General features: G+C 35.3%; 2 protein-coding genes across 5 annotated transcripts; one reads left to right on the forward strand and one right to left on the reverse strand.

The window, feature by feature from the left end:
* The first annotated feature begins 388 nt into the window (after positions 1 to 388).
* LOC132703711 (xanthine dehydrogenase) lies at positions 389 to 14,149 on the forward strand. 4 transcript variants are annotated; one of them, XM_060673137.1, is made up of 12 exons: positions 389 to 468; positions 3,244 to 3,301; positions 3,664 to 3,760; positions 4,927 to 5,321; positions 5,376 to 7,129; positions 7,816 to 8,124; positions 9,050 to 9,387; positions 10,125 to 10,431; positions 11,002 to 11,275; positions 12,168 to 12,391; positions 13,642 to 13,809; positions 13,860 to 14,149. In XM_060673137.1, exons 1-12 carry the CDS (start codon positions 406 to 408, stop codon positions 13,908 to 13,910), a joined length of 4,038 nt encoding a protein of 1,345 aa, XP_060529120.1. In that variant the 5' UTR covers positions 389 to 405; the 3' UTR covers positions 13,911 to 14,149. The 4 variants fall into 4 exon arrangements, with proteins under 4 accessions (XP_060529120.1, XP_060529119.1, XP_060529121.1 ...); XM_060673136.1 differs by having other exon boundaries at positions 4,927 to 7,129; XM_060673138.1 differs by lacking the exon at positions 3,664 to 3,760 and having other exon boundaries at positions 443 to 468; positions 4,927 to 7,129.
* Positions 14,150 to 14,807: 658 nt separating this feature from the next.
* On the reverse strand, positions 14,808 to 21,815 carry LOC132703231 (uncharacterized). The gene is made up of 5 exons (XM_060672358.1): positions 17,323 to 21,815; positions 16,582 to 16,767; positions 16,291 to 16,531; positions 14,929 to 15,097; positions 14,808 to 14,875 (listed from the first exon to the last, which is right to left on the reverse strand). Exons 1-4 carry the CDS (start codon positions 21,754 to 21,756, stop codon positions 15,015 to 15,017), a joined length of 4,944 nt encoding a protein of 1,647 aa, XP_060528341.1. The 5' UTR covers positions 21,757 to 21,815; the 3' UTR covers positions 14,808 to 14,875; positions 14,929 to 15,014.
* Positions 21,816 to 21,957: the final 142 nt, after the last annotated feature.

Raw genomic sequence — 21,957 nt, forward strand, 5'->3', positions numbered from 1 at the left:
CTAATGTAATAATTTTTATAAAATTTCTGGATTCCTCCTGCATCCTCAGTTCTTTGTTGACATAGGAAAAGATTGTTTAAATTCTATAATGAATATATGGATTTTTCGATCTTTAAAAAAGTTGATTTTTCTTTTATCTAATAAAATAATGCGTTAAAACATGGGCTAACTTAAAGAAATTTTAAAAACTATTAATTGTATATTATCATTATTGTTATTGTTAATTGGTGTTGTTGCAAGCGTTGACGCAACACTTGTTTTTCGGAAGTATATTCGCGACAATATATATTCACTTAAAATTAACTGGGGTAGGGTTATCAGATAGCAACAATAAGATCGGCTTTTGGAGCAAAAACAACATTACGATACGAATAGTATATGTCGTTGGTTCACACGGATTCGAATATGGCAGCGAATGAGACGAACGAAATAAGTGGAACTCTGGTGTTTTACGTTAATGGGAAAAAGGTAATAATGCTTTTCGTTGACAATGTGGAAGAAAAACACTATTTCGACAACTAAAAAGTCACTAGTCAATAAAAGTAGTGTTTTAAATAGAACACGGATTATGATGATACTAATTATTTTTCCAATAATTCTAATTTTATAAAGCAGTTATTTAATTCTTTGCTCAACGTTCGAAGCGAAATTTTAACCGTATTCTAAAAATATAGGCATAGAAAAATGCTGAAAATAAACTTATCTATTAATTAACTTTAATTTTGAGGCGTGTTAAGCAATTTAACTCAAGCTCATTATAACGTTATCTAAAGAACAACGATTTTGTTTAGGTTGAATATGTACGCAAATGTTATTTTCTTCTAAATGCCCTTTTTACCGGCTTTTACAGAAAGAAAAACTTAATATTGTATAACAAAAATGATACGTAAATAAATTTTAATATTTTCTTTCCTAGTAGTATGTCAAGAAAAAGTTCGTATAACTCAAAATATCGATATATCACACAGGGAGCTCCAAAAATGTGCTTTTTCATAATCACATAAACTCCTATTTTGTTATAGTCGCAAAATTTACTTTAATTTGAAAAGTTGTCAATGGTTTCGGGTAGATTCGGCAACGCCGATTTTTCGAAATTGTTTTTAAAAGATGGATTATCACATATTATGACCGCATATTAAATTTCGCAAAGTTCCCCTTGTTACTTTAAAAAAATCGACGAAATCGAATTTTTCGTATCTACGCTGTCTCGGTAACGACTTGTCATGGGGAAAATTATCAGCGTCGAAAAATATTTTTTTTGTCTGCTTTTCTGTTCTGAGGTCTCTGTGGGTTTTAAAGCAATAACTTTGGAGCCGTTAGAGCTTAAATTCCAAAATTTGGCTCCTTTTTTACACTCCACGGGCACTCCACAAAACATTTGACCTCGGTTGATTTTTTTTTCGATTTTCCAGCTGCAATGGCCGCAAACTTCTTTGTTTGATGACATACCAAAATTATACGTGATGAAAATTGAGTTCCTCTTAGAAAATTGACCGTACTAAAATTAAATTGTCGGTTTCTTTAATTTTGGTATTTAGGGAGTATCGAGGGCTACAACTTTTCTTCATAAGGTCTTATTATATACATATATGTATTATACAGAGTGTGCAAAATGTCTCCAAAAAATTGGCATAGGGGTGAAAGTCTACCGTCATTGTCAAAGTTTGGGAAGTCTTCTTAAATTTTTAAGTGAAGTGTAACTTTTTCCTCAGTCACTTTTTAGATTATGTACAAGGTGTATAATTACCTTTTCTAAGGTTTAATTTTTAGCCCCAAATGAAAAGCATAAAAAGAGAGCAATTGGGTTGGGCAGTGAAGTAGAGCTACAATTTTCTTATTTTCAGTTTTCGTCTATCATAAAGGGTGCGCGAGATTTTTGAGAAAATATAGTTAAAAATCCCTAATACTGGCAAAAATTTTAATATTTACCATAATTTGACATTACTTTAAAGTTAGGTTGAGTTCATATTTAAAATGCACGCAGTATTAATTTCGCGAAAGTATCGTAGTGTTTTGCAGGAGCCCAATAGACGAAACTCGGGAAGCAATGCCCTTATTTTCTGAAAGTGGTCTAGTTAGTTCCGCAAAACTATTAGTGTAACACTCAACGTTAATATATTCACGAACAATCAGATGTAGAAGAGGTTCAAGGTCTCATTGAATGGTTTTATGGGTTGTGTTTAGTTACAAATTATTTTTGTAAGCCAAATTGCAATTGAAAATTGCAACAGTCATTATTTTTAATGAGCGTAGTCTTTTATCTCAATACATTTTACAAGTAGGTAACCGATAAAGTGAATTTATGCGCCGTCGTCTAAATCAGAATCCGGCTCCGCTTAGAAATGGGACATTATCAATACTATGACAGAGCTTTCTAAAGGAATCCCGTTATCCGTTAAGGTTTATAGTACAGTTCAGATGTTTTTCTGGCTGTAGGTAAAGCTAAATGACCTAGAGAGAGAAGAACAAAATATTTGAAGGGAGACGCCAACCATTATTGTGGCGATCACAAAGACCCTTGAAACAACCAAAAGGAATGAAAAAGCAAATTCAAAGAAGTAAATTTTAACATTTGGGATGAAATGGATACTTATAACTAAATGCCAACTGTATGCTTAAAATTAAACTATTGACAAAAATTATCGATCATTATTCTTCACTTTTATTTTTACTACCTTTGAAAACAATTTATTTTCACAGCACTGTTAATGCGAATTAGTTTTAGTTTATAATTTGTGGTGGTCAAGAACTAAAATAATATAAATAATAAAAGTGCAAATTTTTGTACCATCAAATATTTAAGTTAGTTTTATAACAAATGCATATTTTTTCATTTAAATAATTTTGAGAGTGGTTTTACAACCATTCTTATTGAATTTTGGCACCTCAAAATACCTAATTAGCTACCTTAAATCTTGCGTAAACTAAACAGAACTAATGAACTTGCACTGCTTTATCCAATTTATCTTATATATCAATAATGAAGCAAATAATATTTAATAATTTAAAAATTAACTAAAGTTAATGGTCTTACTCCACTCTCTTGTTCCGATGACTGCATTTTTATAAGGTTTTCCCCCATCTATGTGACTGATATTCACTAGTGCAATTCTGGTGTCTTATAACTCCGATAATAAAAATGTTATATATGGAAAAGTCAATTAATGACTATTAAATTTTGAACTATTTTAGAAATTTAAAAAATTAAAATGATTTTGATTTGTGAAATACTTTTTTTTTCAGATTATCGATTCAAATATCGATCCTGAGTGGACTTTGTTGTATTACCTAAGGGCAAAGTGTATCCTTTGATAGTTGTTAATCTTGACAAAAACGTTACGCTAAACAAAAAAGTGTATCGCCATTCAAAAAGTTTTCAATACTATTGAATGAGATAATATTTCCTATAAACAGTGGAGCTTAATATAAAATAAAAAAGAAATGAATATATTTTAATTGCTGAATGGCTGAATAGATTGATAAAAATTGTAATTCTGCAAAAAAAAAGCAAAACTTGGATAACAGGATATTTCCTTGGGCACATTTAAATTACACGTTTGCATTTTTTTTTTGTTAAATTCATGCTACTGCCATGGAAAACGAATATTTAAAATGTTTATGACAAATTCTGCTATGAGTCCTTGACATAAAAATATAATACAGTAAGACTCTGTGGTACAAAACTCGGCTGTGGTGAAGGAGGATGTGGGGCATGCACCGTTATGGTTTCCCGATTCGACAGAGGAAGAAACATCGTAATGTATCCTTTTTAAATTCTTACTTATCACTAAAAATAAATGGTTGTCGTGCCTAGGGAAATATAAATATCGAGTCAATAGGACAGTCAATAATGAAGCCTTAACGCACCTTTGATCTCTGCATAATTGACAGATAGGAAAGTATCAGATATTATTTTAAAATATTCTACTAAATAGCATTCATTACCTTCCAAGAATATACCTCTAGGAGAATAATAATATAAGAAAATTTTATTTTAAATATTACCTGAAACTAATAAAAACTAACATACTGGTAAAGGTAAAGTTGATATTGTTTAGGTTCCCCTAGACTTTTGAAATAAAAATAATTTGAACCCGTAAACGAAATCTTATGGAATTTCCGTCATTACATTAAACATGAAGGATGAAGCATAAAACATCACGTAGTAAGTATTCTTGAATGCCACACTCTGTATATTCTGTTATTATAGACCAAAATTAGTTTTGAAGAGTAAGTTAATTTTTGATTTCTCAAGTAAATCTTATTGAAACAACAAATCCTGAATAAAAGAATATAAAATGCTTCTTATTTACAAATTCATATTCATATCTGAGATTTCCTTACAAAATATTATTTTTGAAAAACCCTGCATACTTTCCCTGAAATATAAGGCCAAGGTAGAAAGGGAAATAAATTTTTCATTTGTCATGGGACCATCCGACCACCTATAGAATCCACCTCTATAGAAATAAAAGAATAAAAAAATCTTACTTGGACGACTGCAGATAAAAGTTGTACACTAGGAAAGAGAGTCGTCTTATTCAGTGTCCAATATAGATTTGTTTTTGAAAGAAGTCCTGTTACAAAAATAATCCTTTTAATAACAATTGACTAATGGTACAATAAAAAGATAATTCCCCTCCTAATTTTCACTAGAAATTTCGTTTAATAATACAAGAATACATTTATTTGTCTGTTCTTAAACTATTAAACTATATAAACTATTTAGTTGTAGAAAAAGTATAATACCAACGCGTTGACTAACTTCTTTAATCACCGCATAATATACTATTACACTCTTTAAAGCTGATTTTTCAGCCATCCTTCCCAATTCCGTCTCGTTAGATAAGATTGCCAACACTATTTTTAGATCTTTTCTTTTGAAGCTAATTATAATAATTGTCAATATCCTTATATAGCAACTAGTCATATACCAGTAAACGCATGCCTGGCACCGATATGTTCCATGCACGGTCTGGCAGTGACTACGGTCGAGGGCATAGGCTCGACCAAAACCAAATTACATCCCGTACAAGAGCGAATTGCCAAAACGCACGGGTCTCAGTGCGGTTTTTGCACCCCGGGAATGGTAATGTCGATGTACGTTCTCCTGAGGCAGTCTCCAAAACCGAAAATGGAAGAACTAGAAGAAACGCTGCAGGGTAATTTGTGCAGATGCACAGGTTATAGGCCAATCTTGGATGGTTTCAAGACATTCACCGAAGAGTGGGAAGCGCAAATAAGTGGAAGTTACGTTAACGGCAGCGATGCAAGTTGTGGCATGGGAGATAAATGTTGCAAAGTGCAGAACGGCACAACCGGCAAGTATTCAGTAGTCAAAATTGAGTTAATTGTTGATTTTAACACATTTTTAGAAATACCGGCTGAGGGACTTTTTGACCCAAACGAATTTAGTCCATACCACCCGTCTCAAGAGCCAATTTTTCCGCCTGAGCTGAAACTGCTGGACGTATATGACAGGCAGAGACTCGAAATCAAAGGCAAGAACGTTACGTGGTACCGACCCACTAAATATATCGATTTTCTTAGTTTGAAATGTACTTTTCCGGAGGCCAAGATAGTAGTCGGCAACACTGAGGTGGGCGTGGAGACGAAATTCAAGCGGATGTTCTACCCAGTTATCATCCAACCTACCCAAATCAAAGAACTTATAGAAATAAGCGAAGGTGGCAATGGAATATCAGTGGGAGCGTCCGTAACTTTGACCGAATTGGGTGATTTTCTGAAATACCAAATCCGCACCCAGCCGGAAGAAAAATCCCGTATATTTAAAGCTATCGTGGACGTGCTCTTTTGGTTCGCTGGGAAACAAATTCGAAGCGTCGGCTCCATTGGGGGTAACATCATGACTGGTAGTCCGATATCTGATTTGTTACCCATCTTAATGGCTTGCAGAGTAGAGCTCGAAATCGAGCACCTGACAAATGGACTAAGAACTGTAGTATTAGATGACAAATTCTTTGTTGGCTATCGTAAAAGTATAATTCATGCCGATGAAGTCTTAAAAACAGTGCGCATACCTTTTAGTACCAAGAGCCAATACTTTAAAGCCTACAAACAAGCTAGAAGAAGGGAAGATGACATCGCGATAGTTAACATAGCGGTTAATGTGATATTTGAAAATAACTCGAACATAGTATCTGACATACACTTGGCATTCGGCGGTATGTCCTTCAAAACCATAACGGCTCCCAAAACTGAAGCGAATTTGAAAGGTCTTCCGTGGAATAAAGAAAGTGTGGAGATGGCGTTCAATTGGCTCTTGGAAGACCTTCCTTTGGATCCTTCAGCGCCAGGGGGAATGATCGCTTATCGCAAATCTCTAACCTTGGGATTGTTCTTTAAGGCATTCTTGGCCATATCCGAACAATTGCCTTGTATAAATGAACTGAACTCCACCGAGTTGAGCGGATCTCGTGGAATTCACGAGTCGAAGCAGATAAATTCCCAATATTTTAAATCTGGTTCTACTGAAACTGGTAGATACAATGTTATCCAAAAGCCTATGGTACACCTGTCGGCATTCAAACAAGCCGCAGGTGAAGCAGTGTACTGCGACGATTTGCCGAGATTTGAAAACGAACTGTTCTTAGCGTTTGTGGTTAGTTCAAGAGCTCACGCGAAAATTATATCTGTAGATCCGTTCGATGCTCTACAGATGGAGGGTGTACGTGGTATAGTGTCTGTAGAAGATATCGGAACAGATAGAAACGTATTCGGCGGTATTGTTCCTGATGAAAAGATTTTTTACTATGACGTGGTGACTAGCCAAGGTCAGATCATTTGTGCTGTACTAGCTAATGATATCTCCATAGCTCAAAGGGCGGCTAGGAAGGTCAAAATTGAGTACCAAGACCTAGAGCCAATTGTTATTACCATAGAAGATGCCATTAAAGAAAGGTCGTTTTTCAAAGAAGTACATAGGTCTATCCGAAAGGGACCCGTCGAAGAAGTATTCAGTAGCGCGCCTCACGTTCTGGAGGGTCAATGTAGGATGGGAGGTCAAGAGCATTTTTATTTCGAAACACAAGCTGTGATAGCCGTACCCAAGGCGGAGGACGGTGAAATAGAGCTGTACTCATCCACTCAGCATCCTTCTGAAGTGGCGGTGAGCATATGTCTTAGTTTTTTCGAAGTATCTCCGTGGTCGTACCACAGGTCTCATCATACGTTTCTCTATATTTAAATATTTGTAATTTATCATTCACTTATTTTTCAAATGCTTTAGGCCAGTATTGAAATTTTTCTAACTTTTTAAGTATCTAATATAACAGATAAACAGGATGTTTAAATAAAAATTTTATTAATAGATCCTCGATAATGTAAAAATGATTATGTCGATGCTTGCGTTGGAATTATCTAATAAACGTTCATATGTACTTTTACTGATAATTTGGTTTTAGTTTAAAAATAAATTATCACTCGTCATATGTTGATTTTTAAGCGGTAACAGTAAATATTTTTTTTATGGAACTTAAATGAGGTGCCGAATAAATCAAACATTAAATAGCAAACAAACATCACATAGCAAAGATACAATTAGAAACACAAACAACAGATAACGAATAGCGGTAGAGCTGGTCACAGACGCATATATCACTGAACTTGTATTTCACTATCTAAATTGATAATAATATACAGAGTGTTCCATTAAAAATAATAAAGTTATGATCAGCAGAAACAGGGTATAGGTTCACAATAAAATTCCCAACCTGTACACAATTTTTGGTAAATGTTTATACTTATCCACATCCTTATTCGCTATGGGTAAATTATCGTTTTCAATAACTCCAGGCACTGGTTGCGGAAGCTTTAGAAACGCAGCAAAATAAAATCATATGCAAAGTGAAACGCATAGGCGGCGGTTTCGGTGGCAAGGAGTCTAAAGCTGCGATGGTAGCGATCCCGGTCGCAATCGCTGCCAAAAAGTTTCGTCGACCAATAAGATGTATGCTGGACAGAGACGAGGACATGCTGATGACGGGCGGTAGGCATCCTTTTCTAATGAAGTACAAAGCGGCGTTCGACGATACGGGGAAGATTCTAGGGTGTGACGTTCACCTTTATTTGAACGGTGGTTACTCGACTGATCTGTCCACGGGGGTACGATTTTTAATAATATCTAATTGTAGCGTGACGTCGGCTTATTACGGACAATGTTTCTTTTGAAATTTAACCGAGATTAGACCCACCAATATTTTTTAACACACTATCAATAGCTTAGTTTCGGTAAAAAAACGTTGTTTGTAAGCAATGATAAACCTTTCCAAACGCGACCATTGTAATAATCGACTGTTTAATGTTAGAAACATGAAAATTTTACTTATTTACAATGTACAAGGGAAAATGGTATTTAAAAAATATAAAAAATGTAGTATAATAGTAGGACATAACTTCCTAGTCAAATTTATTTTAAATTACCTAAAATTACTAATGCCATTAGTCAGTTATTATCACATATTTTTAAGACATTTATCAATATCAAAACTAAAGAAGACAGACATGTGTTTATCCTAAATTCGTCATTCATCATAAGATTGAAACAAAAACTAGTTCAGCAATTATTTAATTGTTGCAATAATATCACGCTTGATCAATGAAAATTCCTAGTTGAAAAAGTTTCACGACTTATTTGGAAGTTTTTCAAATGGTTTGATAAATCATTGCCGCTCGCTGTCGATAGTATTACACATTTTTTATTTTCTTGGGAAGAATTTTTATAGCTTCTATGAATTTTTTGTAGTTTCTTCTTCATTTATCGTTTATTAGAATTGAACAAGAAAAACAAAGCAACAAAACACAATAAACTATTTTCTTACGATCTTTGGAATCAAACTAGCCCCGTATAATGGTAGTGTAAGTACTTCAAAGACTTCACATGTCAAACCTGTTAAGTGTTGTGGTAAAATTTTAATTTAAATCTCAAATATTTTCTGTCAAATATATCCAATTTTTTTGTATATAGGTATGGGATATAGATTGGGGTATACCTATTTCGTCAACATTTATTTTAGCTGTTCCTTTGTAGGTTTGTGAAAGGGCGCTGCTTCACGTGGATAATGCATACAACATCCCAGCGTTTAGGGTAAAGGGCACCATCTGCAAAACCAACTTACCCTCGAATACAGCCTTTAGAGGTTTCGGCGGTCCCCAAGGCATGTTTGTGGCCGAGAATATAATTGATGACATCGCCGAATATCTCGGTATTAGTCGTATTATAATTAGCGAAAGAAATCTTTATAAGGAAGGTGACTTAACGCATTATAATCAACTATTGGAGGATTGCACAATGGACAAATGTTGGAAGGAATGTATCCACAAGTCGCAATACCACGCGCGAAGGAAAATGGTAGACGAATACAACAGGTAAATTTTAAGCGGCCTATACACATGCAGGCAAGTGTTACGACTTGCCTGTACAGGTCGAGACACGCGAGTAAGTGCGAATGTGTATGTGTTCAAACTCACGGCGAGTTCAGTTCCAAGCGCGGCTCGAAGCGAATCAGATTGTCTGATTTTTAGAGCAAGTACTAAGGACAACTGGCGAACCTCCAGGTTTACCTGAATGTTTACCTGTGTGTGACCGCAATTCGTTTCAGACTTGCTCGCGGACTTATCTGGAAACACTTTCGTGGATAGCCCCCATTAGAGATTCGAGTTGCCGTTCCTATGTTAGTGAAAACGTAAACTTATACTAAATACACAAATTTTTACTGTTTCGTGAAGTTGGCTTACAACAAAATTATGAGTTGTTGTCATGTGACAAATTCGAGATACAAACTTCCATTTCATCAACAAAAAAAACTCCAGAAATTGCAAAAAATGTAAGGATCTTATGGAGTAGATAAAATTTATCCCAGCTAGTACATTCTAAAAGCTAAAATAAATTATTAAATTTAAAAAATAAATAATAAAGATGAACACAATACAGTGATTTTCTTCGATATTTAACGATTACGGCTCTCTTTTTCATATTATTGATTCATACTTTAGGACCTGGAAAATGAACGAACACCTAACAGGAGTAATTTTGAGAATTTGAGTTAATTTTTATGTTTAAGCGGTTTACTGATATAAGGGGGTAACACATTTCGTTATTGCAGGAGAAATAAATACAAAAAGCGCGGCATAACTATGGTACCAACCAAATTCGGTATTGCATTCGGAGCGAAATTTCTAAATCAAGCCGGAGCGTTGGTGCTAGTCTACACGGACGGCTCAGTACTATTGCACCATGGAGGCATCGAGATGGGTCAAGGACTTTATACCAAGATGATACAGGTGGCTAGTGAAGCTTTGAGCGTCCCTCCAGAGAAAATACATACAAGCGCCACTTCCACTGAAACCGTTCCGAATACGTCACCCACGGCTGCCAGTACTGGATCGGATTTAAATGGAATGGCTGTTTTGGTGAGATTTTAACTCAAACATTGATAATTGATACAAGCTTAATAGGACACACGTTTCTCATTTCCATATATCGGCAAAATATAACTACAATCGAAATTGTGTTGTTCAATGATACTAATAGAAATTATAAAAATTAAAAAATGAGAAATATGGAACAATAAGCCTTTATAAAAGAGCTTTCCATTGTTGATCAAAGGACATTACAATCACCACCATTACAATACTTAGCTAACCATATGACCTGTCCATTATTTCCGATTCAAATTTATATTTATTCGTTGAAAATGCATAAACGTTATAATAACTTTAAAGAAAATGTTACTTTTACAAATTAAACAATTACATCACCGCACTCTACTGCAGGAACTATATATGTGTGACAATAATTTTCGACTGTCGACTGTCAAAAGTTTTTAAAGCTTAGTATGATTTGATGCATCCAAATTGTAGGGTTGTTTACACACAAAACAAAACGAAAATTAGTCTACCACTATTCCTAATAATTTCTTTTCCGGTCCTCCAACAACGCAGCTCTTTGACGTGATGGTGTAGATATATTTTTTTTTGCAGAACGCCTGCAACGAGATAAATGAAAGGCTGAAACCGTACAAAAATACTAATCCAAAGGGTGGTTGGGATTCTTGGGTAAAACAAGCTTATTTTGACAGAATCAGCCTGTCAGCTGTAGGATTTTATGCCACCCCAGAGTTGGGACACGATTGGGATACGAACGAAGGCAATATCTTCAGATATTTCACGTATGGGGCTGCGTGTACCGAAGTGGAGATCGATACACTAACTGGAGACCACAAAGTATTACGCACCGATATTGTTATGGATCTAGGCAAGAATTTTCTAAATTATTTTTAGTATTATATAATTATACTAAAAAGTTTCTGCATGCACGCATACATTTTAGATTTTTGGTTAAATGAAACTGCTAGTTATATATCGGACATTTCTGAATTACTGCATCAGCGGTTAGTTGAATTTCAACTGACGTTTCATTTTTGTTTCATTTTATTTTTATTTGTTCCCCATATTAATTATAGATCGGGAGTGAGGTTTCTTGCATAAAATTTTAACAACCTAAATGGGACAATTTTTTACGAACAATTTTTTATTGCACCTGGAGTTTAAAAACTGCATATTAGGAACTATTTGGCATGCTGCGCGCAGATTGTGTTTTCTTGTTTTCTGTAGTTCGATAGGCAGTAATTTAGAGTAATTTAGAGTATGTATGAAACTTTTTGATTATTTTAATATTTTTCTGGAACTGTATTGGCCTGTAGCGACTAGTAAGTTGAAATTCAGAATAAATAATTAAAATTCGTCCAATCTAAACTCTTCTTAATTAGGTTTATAAATAACATCTTACATTTTTCTTCTCTCTTCTCGTCTTGAGGTTTGGAAAAGAAAATGTTTTAATAGACCGATTTTAAAACGCATCAATTTTCTCTCAGGAATTATTTCGCAATCCATCTTCATCAGAAGGTCTCACTCTTTTTATCTAGTTCGGGCAAAAATCGAGTAACAATAAATGATCCCTTAAATTCTCTTTATTAATAGAGTGACTTTCAAATCTATTTATTTTTATCCGACTCTGTTCTGTTTTACCGAACGTTTCACCGAAAATTTCCAGATATTTGTTACATTTTGAAAGTTTTAAATACATTTCATAAATAGATCGATTATCCCGTCTAGATATCAAAAAAATATGATATTGTGCTTTGCAGGTGAAAGTATAAATCCAGCAATCGATATCGGACAAGTCGAGGGTGCGTTTATGCAGGGATACGGGCTGTTTATTTTAGAAGAGCTTGTGTATTCGCCCACAGGGATTTTGTACACCAAAGGTCCAGGGGCGTACAAAATTCCGGGTTTCGGTGATATACCTGGCGAGTTCAACGTATCTCTTTTGAAAGGAGTTTCCAACCCCAAAGCGGTGTACTCATCCAAGGTAATTAATATTAATTTATCTGGTAATGAAGTGTTAAAAAGTCAAATCCCTAACGACCGAGCGAAAAACGCATGATTAGAACAATGATATTCATTGAAAAAAGGGAAAAAGCAGAGTATCTCATAAGCTTCCAAACTTCCTTATTTTAAACAGATTTATGAAAAAAAAAATGACACGTTCTTTCAGGTTTCCCTATACTTTATCCTAATTCCGATCCTGTTTCATAGATATCTTAATTATTAAAAAAATTAATAAAAATTTCTTGGTGTTAATCGCCTGTATGCTAAAAGCAAACACAACATTTTTAAAACTGCAATACTTCCTTTTTTAAAATACGATACCCTGTATATTACCCTACTATGCGATGATTACTTATTTTTAACGGTTTTCTTGTTGTTTCGTATTTGCTATCAAAAGTCGATCAAACCCGAAGTCCTTTCTAATCATGATTTTTACAAATTTCTAAATGCTATTGGTTTTATGTATGTCAAACTGTCCAGATGATCCGATTTGTACCCAGTCGTATTTTCCTGTCTGTACAAACAAGAGAGGGAACTGTTAGATGTGTACATTTGTTCATTTTATTTCTAAAAAAATGTTTCAGCGGAATAACCAGAAAACTATAAAGTAAGACAGGGTGAAAAAAGTAAATCTTTTCCAATTCTGCATACGATAAATCAATGTATTAATTGCAATTCTTGCGCTTCTCTTTATTGCATAAACGTTTTTTACAAAACCTCCGGATTCCTCCGGCGTCGGTTTTTGCTGAGTCGAACTTGCTGACATTTCGCCAATCATCCTGTTGTCTTCTTTAGAGCTTGACTGAAACTGAATCCAGAAGTTTTGTAAAAAGTATCACAGTAGCTCGTGGAAGTTTATTTGAAAAATTAATGTAACATCGTTTAAAATTTACTGCTTCCGAGGTGAAAATACAAGCGCGTCAATTCAAGTGATCAGGATTTTGAAAGATTATGACCAACTCCGACCAAAAGACGATGATTTTGAATCATAGAGTAACTTTTATCCTTTGCAAGTTCTAAAACTTATGCTACATCACCTTCTTTTATGTTGACTGTTGATTTTAGGTTTTTGTCATTGACCTAACTGGCCGGTTCATCAGATTTTTGTTAACCTCTTTAACTCATTCCTCATTCTATAGTTGAATTAAAATCCAATTAAAATTAAAATAAAATTCTTGCCCCAAAATTTTGGCAGAGAAAATTTGCTAAATAGTTTGTTTCATTCGTAAGGCCGTGGGTGAACCTCCTCTATTTTTGGCATCTTCTGCTCTGTTTGCCATTAAAGACGCCGTGAAGGCTGCAAGATTGGAAAACGGATGCAAGGAACCATTTAGATTGAACGCCCCCGCCACAGCAGCGGAAATACGGATGGTCTGTCGAGACACCATCACTTCGAGGGTAATGCACCTGCAATAATTTTACCTGAATTAATCGTGTCAATTTTTTAGATCAAAACTCCGGAACCCGGAACCTATACACCATGGAATGTCACCGTCTAAATCTTGTAGTACAAAATTAGAATAATTATACCAAAACTATTTACTGTACCTATATACATACTACTTTAGAAACTAGAAATTTATTAGAAATCTGTTTCTAATAAATATTAAATAAATAATAGATAAAATATTTAAAAAAAAATAATTAAAAATTTATAAAATTAATAAATAAATTTATAAAATTAATAAATAAATTTATAAAATAAATAAATAAATAAATACACAATACATAGCGAAAAGTAAAGCGTCATGGGGGTATAAGTTTTTATTTATCTTCTTAAACCATATAGCCACTAGCTATATAGCTGGCAGCTCCGATTTCACTTTAACAGTGGCATTATTTTACCGCATTTGGGGCCACCATATTTTCTAAGGAAAATGGTATAGCACGCATTTAGTGGCATCGGTGTTAAAATATAGTCCAAGTCAGAAATATTTTAACAATATCCTGTTCTGCATTCTTTTTTAATTGCTATATTATTTAATTGGATTTACCTTTTAAAATTACTGGAAAATTAGTGTACCTAATTAAGAAATGACTAAATTTTGAAACCAATGAAAACATTTTAAATGAGACACTGAAAAAAGTTATTAAAAAATTTCAAATACTTATCTTTTCTTTATTAATTAACTATATGGAATTATAATCATTATTAATTATAATTAAATATATAATATTTAAAAGTATCTCGCCTTAGCTTTCTGAATTATTGAACTTTTGTTTTGAATTGAACTTAAGTTTTTGTTAGGATAGTTCAGAATTAAGTATCAAAAATTATCAAAAAACGGTAACCATATTTTTTCAGCAAACAAAATTAAGGTGAAAATAATATGTTGAATTTTTGAGTTTTGCCGTTAAAAAAAACCTATGAAAGTATGAAAAGTGTCAAATCTACGCATTGGTCGGTATGTGCCTATAATTTAGGGAAAAAATCTTTAAAAAAAACTGTTGCGAAGACATAGCGCTGAAATAAAAATCAGTATATTATTATTGTGAATGTAATACTAATAATCTCACTTATAACTTTGCTGCTTTTTACGAAACGATGATATAGCTTCAACAAAACAATTCATTTTTAAAGTTTCGATGTTCATCATTTTCCATCATTCTTCATGGCAAATAAATGTTTCAAACGATATTGCGTCCATCGTTTCCGCTTTGGGGCGCATTAAATAGGCAACGGCAGCTAAAAAAAATAACAAATACGTAAACTTAAGCCCGCTACTCGCTCAGCCCCAATATGATTCGTAATGCGTTTCGTTGATGTGTTTCGTTAAAAACGCAATGACAATGACTGGTGCACAATTCGTCTATTGTGCACCTGTTAGTCAGTGTTGCGATGGATTCCCAGGGAGACCTGCTTCTGCTGGCTGCAACACACGCGTGTTATCTAGTGATTTCATTGGATAAGGAAAAGAATATGGTGGACACAGTCTCTATACAAAAGCAGATTTTGGCAACAGGTTTTATTATTTAAATAATAACTAAACTAGATCATTGGATTTTTGCGTCCTTAACTTAAATCGATAACAATAACGAGAGTAGGACACTGGTGTTAACAAAAACTCCCATTAATTTTTCAAACTACTGACGTTTTGACTTTTATTAAGTCTTTATCACTATGTTAAAGTTTCGGAGTTTTCATGGTCAGGACACACAAAAAAGTATACACAAAATAACTTAAGACGTCAAGTTTGTCTCACCTCACAAACACTTTTTTCTTTTTTGATTCGCCCATGTCATCGAGACCCATTTCTTCTTGTGTTTGTCGCTGGGATTCCATAAGCACGGACGTAACTGTATTTTTTTAACAAATTTAAAAATAATATTGTCTTTCCATTCTACTTTAAATAAAAATCGTGGCGTCTACTATAGGTGTGGTCGCCTTAATGGTCTATATTTAACTAACCGCAAATACGAATTTGATTCGTCCGTCTTTATTTTTCCTTTGGTGATTCATCTAAATACGGACTTCTCGCCGAATCGCCACATAAAGCATCGCATCAGCGCACCGCATCATTGCATCAACGAATAGTGCGTAGCGGGCTTAACGGACAAGACAAATTTCTTGTTTGCCCGAACCGAGATTCAAAAATGAATCCGGCATATTGAATTGGATATTGTTCGACGCAGTAAATTTAAATTTACATTATGTTATAAAGAAAGCAATATTTCCATCAATAAATTGTAATAGTTTGGCGCAAAATTTAAACAAACACTTCTACTACATCATGAAACATAAAATTTGACAACCCAAATCTCATCCAGAAGTTGACAAAAATTTATAACGTTTAAACTGATAATTTAATCGACCTTAGTGCAGAGAAACTTCACTTTTAATTTAAGCTGTTTTTGTTTTTGGCAGAAAAAGTAACAAACCTCTCAACCGGCGTTCCGAATTGATAACTTTTTTAGCGATGTAGTTGGCTACAGTAATCGATAAATTTTCTTCCACCATGAGCCCGTATTTGCATGCGAAAATCTTCACTAAATTTAGTTCTTCATTGCTCAATTTCTGTCGATGTAATTTAGTACCCGCGTAAAACCCATGACAGGTATTTATAAACAGTTGGAGCACTTGGGCTCTGACCTCTTCTTGTAAGTTCCCATTTTCCAAGTCCTGAAAACAAATATATGCAACCCTTGGTTAACGCTCTTGCAGAGACTCACTTGAAATATCTGTGCAACCTTCCAATCTCCCATTTCGATTCTTTTCAGCAGCTTCATTAGGGCGTTTATTTTTAGCTCCTCTTCCAGAGACTTTGAGATTTGTGCAACTTGCGCTATAGCGATTAAGCATCGTTTTGCATCCGGAAGTTGATCACGCAATTCGCTAATAAGATTGCCGTCAGTACCCTATCGAATATTGCCGTCTGATTAACATACAAGTTTAGAAAATAGTCACAATTATAATAATATAAAATGTTCCTATCGACAAAGGAGAGTGCGAGATTTAAAATGTAGACTTCCAAATGAGTCCTCTCAGCTATATGCATATTCTACTTAGACATGTTTCATGACACATACCAACATACCATACATGATTAAAAAGGGTGCAACACAAGCATTTCATATAGGCAACTACGATTGCCATATGTAATGAGAAAGTTTGGATACTGTAATCTATTTGACTTAAAAAATTACACTATCTTACTGAGACAATTTTTAATATTAAATTTTGTACTAAAATTAAGCCCATGATATCTAAGTCGATTTTCCTATATCTATGCGCGTTAGGAAAAGGTCCATCATGCATACGTTGTGATTTTGATGCAAATTAAGTTTTAATTGCCGTTATTTCTTACTTATTTAATTAGGAGCTTTATCTTAGTAAATATGTTGTACTTTTTATACCGTGTTTGATCGTAAGTTTTGTACCAATTTTTTCAAAAGTTACGTTATATTTATTACCTCGGGCATTCTCGTGTCTGCATTTTTTTCTTCTTTTTTCTTTAAGATATTTCGCAGTTTCGATTTCCACTTTTTCTCCTGGTTCCTTTTGTCCTCGACCGCAGATATCAAGCACTCATGAAAAATCAAATCTTCAAACAACTGCTTTCTAATATGAACTTCCTTTTCATATATTTTCAAGAGGATATTAAAAAAGCCTCTCGCAGGGGCTTCCTCCGCAATCTCCGAACTACTTGCTTTTATCACATTTTCAACCATCGATTCAGATATTGACGCTATATCTCGGACATCAATCGCTGTACTACTTGTCGATTTTATTCCATTCTCGCTAAGTTCAATTTTATTTTCATCTGTTTCTACTGCCGGTTCTTGTTCGACTTCTACAATATTATTGTACGTGGATTTCATTTCCAAGCAGTTCGAATAATCGTTCTCCATTGACAACGGAAACTCTTCATCTTCTTCTTCATTTTCACAACTTTCAGTCTTCTCTTGGACTTGATCGGAATTTAACTGACAATGTTCGACCATGGTGTCATAAGTTACGACTTCCTCTAACTCCGTCCTATCCTGGTGATTAATTGTGCAAAATTCTGTTGTACCCAAACTACACGGAGTAAACAGTGCAGCAATGTTCGGCTTCTTGAAGAAATTATCCAAAGAAGAGGTTTGTTTGGATTTAACACTGCCATATCCACTTTCTTCGGAGCTGCAAGGGCTGCTATGGGTATTTCTTCTTGAAAAATGAGTTTCCACGTTGTACTGACTGGGATTAAACCTGAATATTTGACCGAATGGGCGTGTTAAGTTGGCGAACACCATTTCTCTGGAAGTGTCATTGGAATCCCGTTCATACAAGTATTCGAAGGAAGATACACGACTAGCAAGAATTGGACAGCTCGTAGGATATGTCAGGTATGTTCCATCCCTATAAGTGGGCACGTGCCAGCTACGCATACCAGTGGTGGAGTTATTTACGTCATTCATTCTGGATTTGTAGCAGATTTCAACTGAATCACAATCCGGCGCCAACATAATACGCTCTGTTGCTTCTGAGGTCGATTCGGTATTGTTATCGACTTGAGAATGGCCACCATTTTTGCAATACGTCGACATAGAGCTGGAAAACAAATCCAAAAGTGTCACGAAATTTTTGCAAGCGGTACAGTTTCTGGAAAATGTTGTGCAAGAGCACTGGTTTTCCTCAAATCCTTCAGGGATAGCCACAGTGCTATTGATCGCCAAAAGTTTTCTCCAAAACTTGACCATAAGGTGTTCTTTGTTGTTTACGTAAATTTCCGTAACTTTTCCGACGTTTGATTTCTCAGTTCTGAGTGCAGCCAATGAATGTGGAACGTCAGTATACATTGCGGGTTTTATATTATTGTCTTTGTGGTCTATGGAGTGTATCGCCGATCTAACCGAACGATTAATAAAATCTTTATTTTCCAACATAGATAAAAATCTAACTTCGTAGATTTGAGGTCCGATGGAGTTCTTGGAAAGCTTAAATTTTTTTTTCATCCTTTTTCGTATCGAGTCATCATAGAGTTTCCTTCTCTGATACGAACTGACTTGCGATCCTTTATAGTCTTTTGTAAGGAACAATCTGCTAGTGAATTTACCCAAATACTGATCCAACGATTGTGCGTTTGACCTTTGACTTTGCAAACGCTGTTTCGGTTGGTTCGCAAATTTTTCAAGCGTGCTTCTAGTTCTGCTACCGACTTCAGAATTGGATTCGTTATACATGTTATTTCGCATCCGAGGTCTAATTTCCACCAAAGACTTGCTTTTCCTTACAAACCTTACGTGCGCAGATGATGATGTGGTGGTGGAAACTTTATTTACGACGGAGTTCGCATTTTCGAGCATTGCGTTTGCGGTAATACTTCTAGTCAGAGTACAGCTCTCACGTTTGCGTGAGGATTCTTCGTTTTCCGAATAAGGCAAGTGGAAACAAACATCGATGGCATTTTGATTGGATTGATTGCACGTCGGTGATACCGCCGCAGAATGATTAGGATCAACAGTTGGAATCTTAGCTTGTGTAATATGCTTCGTTTTCACTACACTTTTGCGACTTTTGGGGTTAATAGTTGTGCATTGCACATCAAATGATTTGGTAGCAACGTTTGCTCTTTCCAAACTTAGTAATGGAGTTTCTTCGACGCTGGCTACTCCCATCGTCGCGGTCTTGTGTTTTTCATGTGATGCAATTCGGATTTTGCCAGATTGTTTGAAATTCCTCGGTTTTGGGGTAGGTACCATTACTGGTTTCGTTAAGTGGATACCTCGAATGTTAATTGGAGAAACCCCCCTCGACCTCGTCAACTTAGCTGGTGCATTTACCAAATCCACGTAACTCACTCCTACTGCAGCTTCTTTTAAGCAGCGCTTGGGAGATTTTCTAGGCGAAATTGCTACGTCAACCTTTTTCACGATATTGATAGCAGCGTCCATTTTTCTGGCGCTTGTTCCTCTAGACATCTGTCTTACATTGTGGATGCTCGTGTGCACGTGGCGGTGATGCTTTTTGTCACCACCCACCGCAGTACTTTGTACTTCTACTTTTATTTTGGAGGTTTGCAATCCCTCATCTTTGTTTGAAGTACGCTGAATCTGCGGATTTCCACTTCGTGACTTTTTTGTCATAGAGTCGTTGATCGAGAAAGGTTTGTCGGTAAAATCCGATTTGGATCTGGAGATTTTCGGGTTACCTTTTAGGGATGTTCTAGGATCGATTTTTAATTTGGACTTGTCGCCGATGCTCGTTCTACCGGTTTTCTGGAGCATTTGGAAACAGTTGTCAGAATTACTACTACTTAAGGCGTTAAAATAACATCGCTTAAAATCCGGGAGCAAATCATTCTTCTTGCAATGTCCCTTTAAGATTTCAGAAGATTCATCTTCGTTAAATTGCCTGTTGTCAACTATACCTTTGTGTAATTTTTCCTCGTGGCTAATCTCCGTTTCTAGAGTCGAACACTCTAGGTAGATTTTGGAACTTTTTTTCTTCTCAGTCTGGGTTTCTCTTTCCATTTTCGACTTTTTCCGATGACTACTCGGAATGATTCCTATGATGGATACAGTTTTACACTCGAGCTTTCGAGGCCTCAGCTGTTCGTTGGATCTCTCAATATTACGTTCCAGACTGGGCGGTTCTATTCCTTGAACCACGAATTCTTGCCTTGATGAGTGTTGATCTAACACCTTCTGAATATTTGCTGATCTCCAATTTTTGTACTCACCGTTTCTGGCTGAACAGATGTTACACTCCTTACACTCAGTCGAGTTGTTCTTATTTGGAGGCCTTTCCACAGTAGACCCACCTAAAAGCTCTTGGAGTTTTTGATTCAAGAGTCCCGATATTTCAGAATTTCGATATTTTTTAAAATGTTTGCGCATTTCGACATTTGTTGCTGGATCAGCTCGATCGAAAAGGCAACACGTTCCGTTGTCTTTGTCGTTGGTATCTACAACTTTTCGTGATTGTGTACTTGGACTAATTTCTCCGTGGGATGTAGTGTGTTGTGCATTATTCACTTTCTTCGATTTTTTGCGTTCCCGTTTCGTTTTGCCCTCTTCAAGAGGGAAATATGTTTTAGTACTCATTTGCTCTAATTTCTGACTTTGTAAAATCACATCCAACTTTTTGTCTATCATCATTTGGATTTGAGCGAAGTAGATTTTCATGTCTTCTTCGATTTTCTCGGTTAGATTGTCGTACTTTTGTACCAGTCTGATTCGTTTCTTTTGCTGCTTTTCTTCGCCGGGATTTTGGCCATCTTCAATTTTGTTCTCTTTGCTGGAACGGGTGTTTTCTCTTTTGTGTCGTTTTCTCCCTCTCCCCTCGTTTCCGGCAGTCGCTTTTTGATGCCTTTGAGTAGCTAGCGGGGAAAGGTATTGTTCGGGCAACTTTTGAGTATTCCCAGAGTCGTCATTCTTCTTCGAATTTGTACGTGCGTGTTTTTGTTTCGAATTATTTCTCGACTTACTACAAGACTTGTCTTTATTCTGACTTTTCCTAGGAAAGTTGTCGCCACCAAATTCGTTACGATCTCGAAGCTCATGGCGTTTAAAAATATCTCGAAGTTTTGTGACGCTTTTGTCATTGGTCATCCTAAATGGCATCGATGGCGTAACTTCGCAGTAAATAACTTCTTCCACATGCCCGTAGAATTTTTTGCTTTCGGTATTTTTGGGTCTCTTAATAGATTTGCGTCCATCGTTTTTAATGTGATTTCTCCGTACTTTATTTGCATCGTGGCTTTTGTGCCTTCGCTTGTATTCAGTCGCAAATGCGTCCGTTCGCTTGCGAAGCAGTTTATCATCGAAAGTTTTCTCCCTGCGGAAGAAATTTTTAGTTTTCTCGACGAAGCTTTTATTGTTTACTGAATTTGATTCGTGACGTTTTGCAGGTCCCATTTCCATTGTACCGGCGATGTTTTTAATGCTTTTAACTTTACTTTTTTGATTTTTCGTCGTCGTCGATCATTATATTTAAATTAATTTAAGTCCTGACATATGTCAAAGTAATGTCCGATGTTCCGCAGCAAAAAGTTGATTATTTTCGAAATAATCAGCAAAGTTTTGTTGCCGTGTGAGAATTTCATTTATAATCAAGAAGCTATG

Source organism: Cylas formicarius, unplaced genomic scaffold (genome assembly GCF_029955315.1).
Source record: "Cylas formicarius isolate icCylForm1 unplaced genomic scaffold, icCylForm1.1 PGA_scaffold_6__28_contigs__length_40554024, whole genome shotgun sequence".
NCBI lineage: Eukaryota > Metazoa > Arthropoda > Insecta > Coleoptera > Brentidae > Cylas > Cylas formicarius.

Coding starts and splice junctions, on each gene's coding strand:
- LOC132703711 (XM_060673136.1), top strand. CDS start 406: ATGGCAGCGAATGAGACGAACGAAATAAGTGGAACTCTGGTGTTTTAC. Junction 3,302..3,663: donor GTATTACCTAAGGGCAAAGT/GTATCCTTTGAT, acceptor AATATAATACAG/TAAGACTCTGTGGTACAAAA. Junction 8,125..9,049: donor CGACTGATCTGTCCACGGGG/GTACGATTTTTA, acceptor GTTCCTTTGTAG/GTTTGTGAAAGGGCGCTGCT.
- LOC132703231 (XM_060672358.1), bottom strand. CDS start 21,756: ATGGAAATGGGACCTGCAAAACGTCACGAATCAAATTCAGTAAACAAT. Junction 16,532..16,581: donor AGGTTGCACAGATATTTCAA/GTGAGTCTCTGC, acceptor ATTTGTTTTCAG/GACTTGGAAAATGGGAACTT. Junction 15,098..16,290: donor TTCGGAACGCCGGTTGAGAG/GTTTGTTACTTT, acceptor TATTTTTTTTAG/CTGCCGTTGCCTATTTAATG.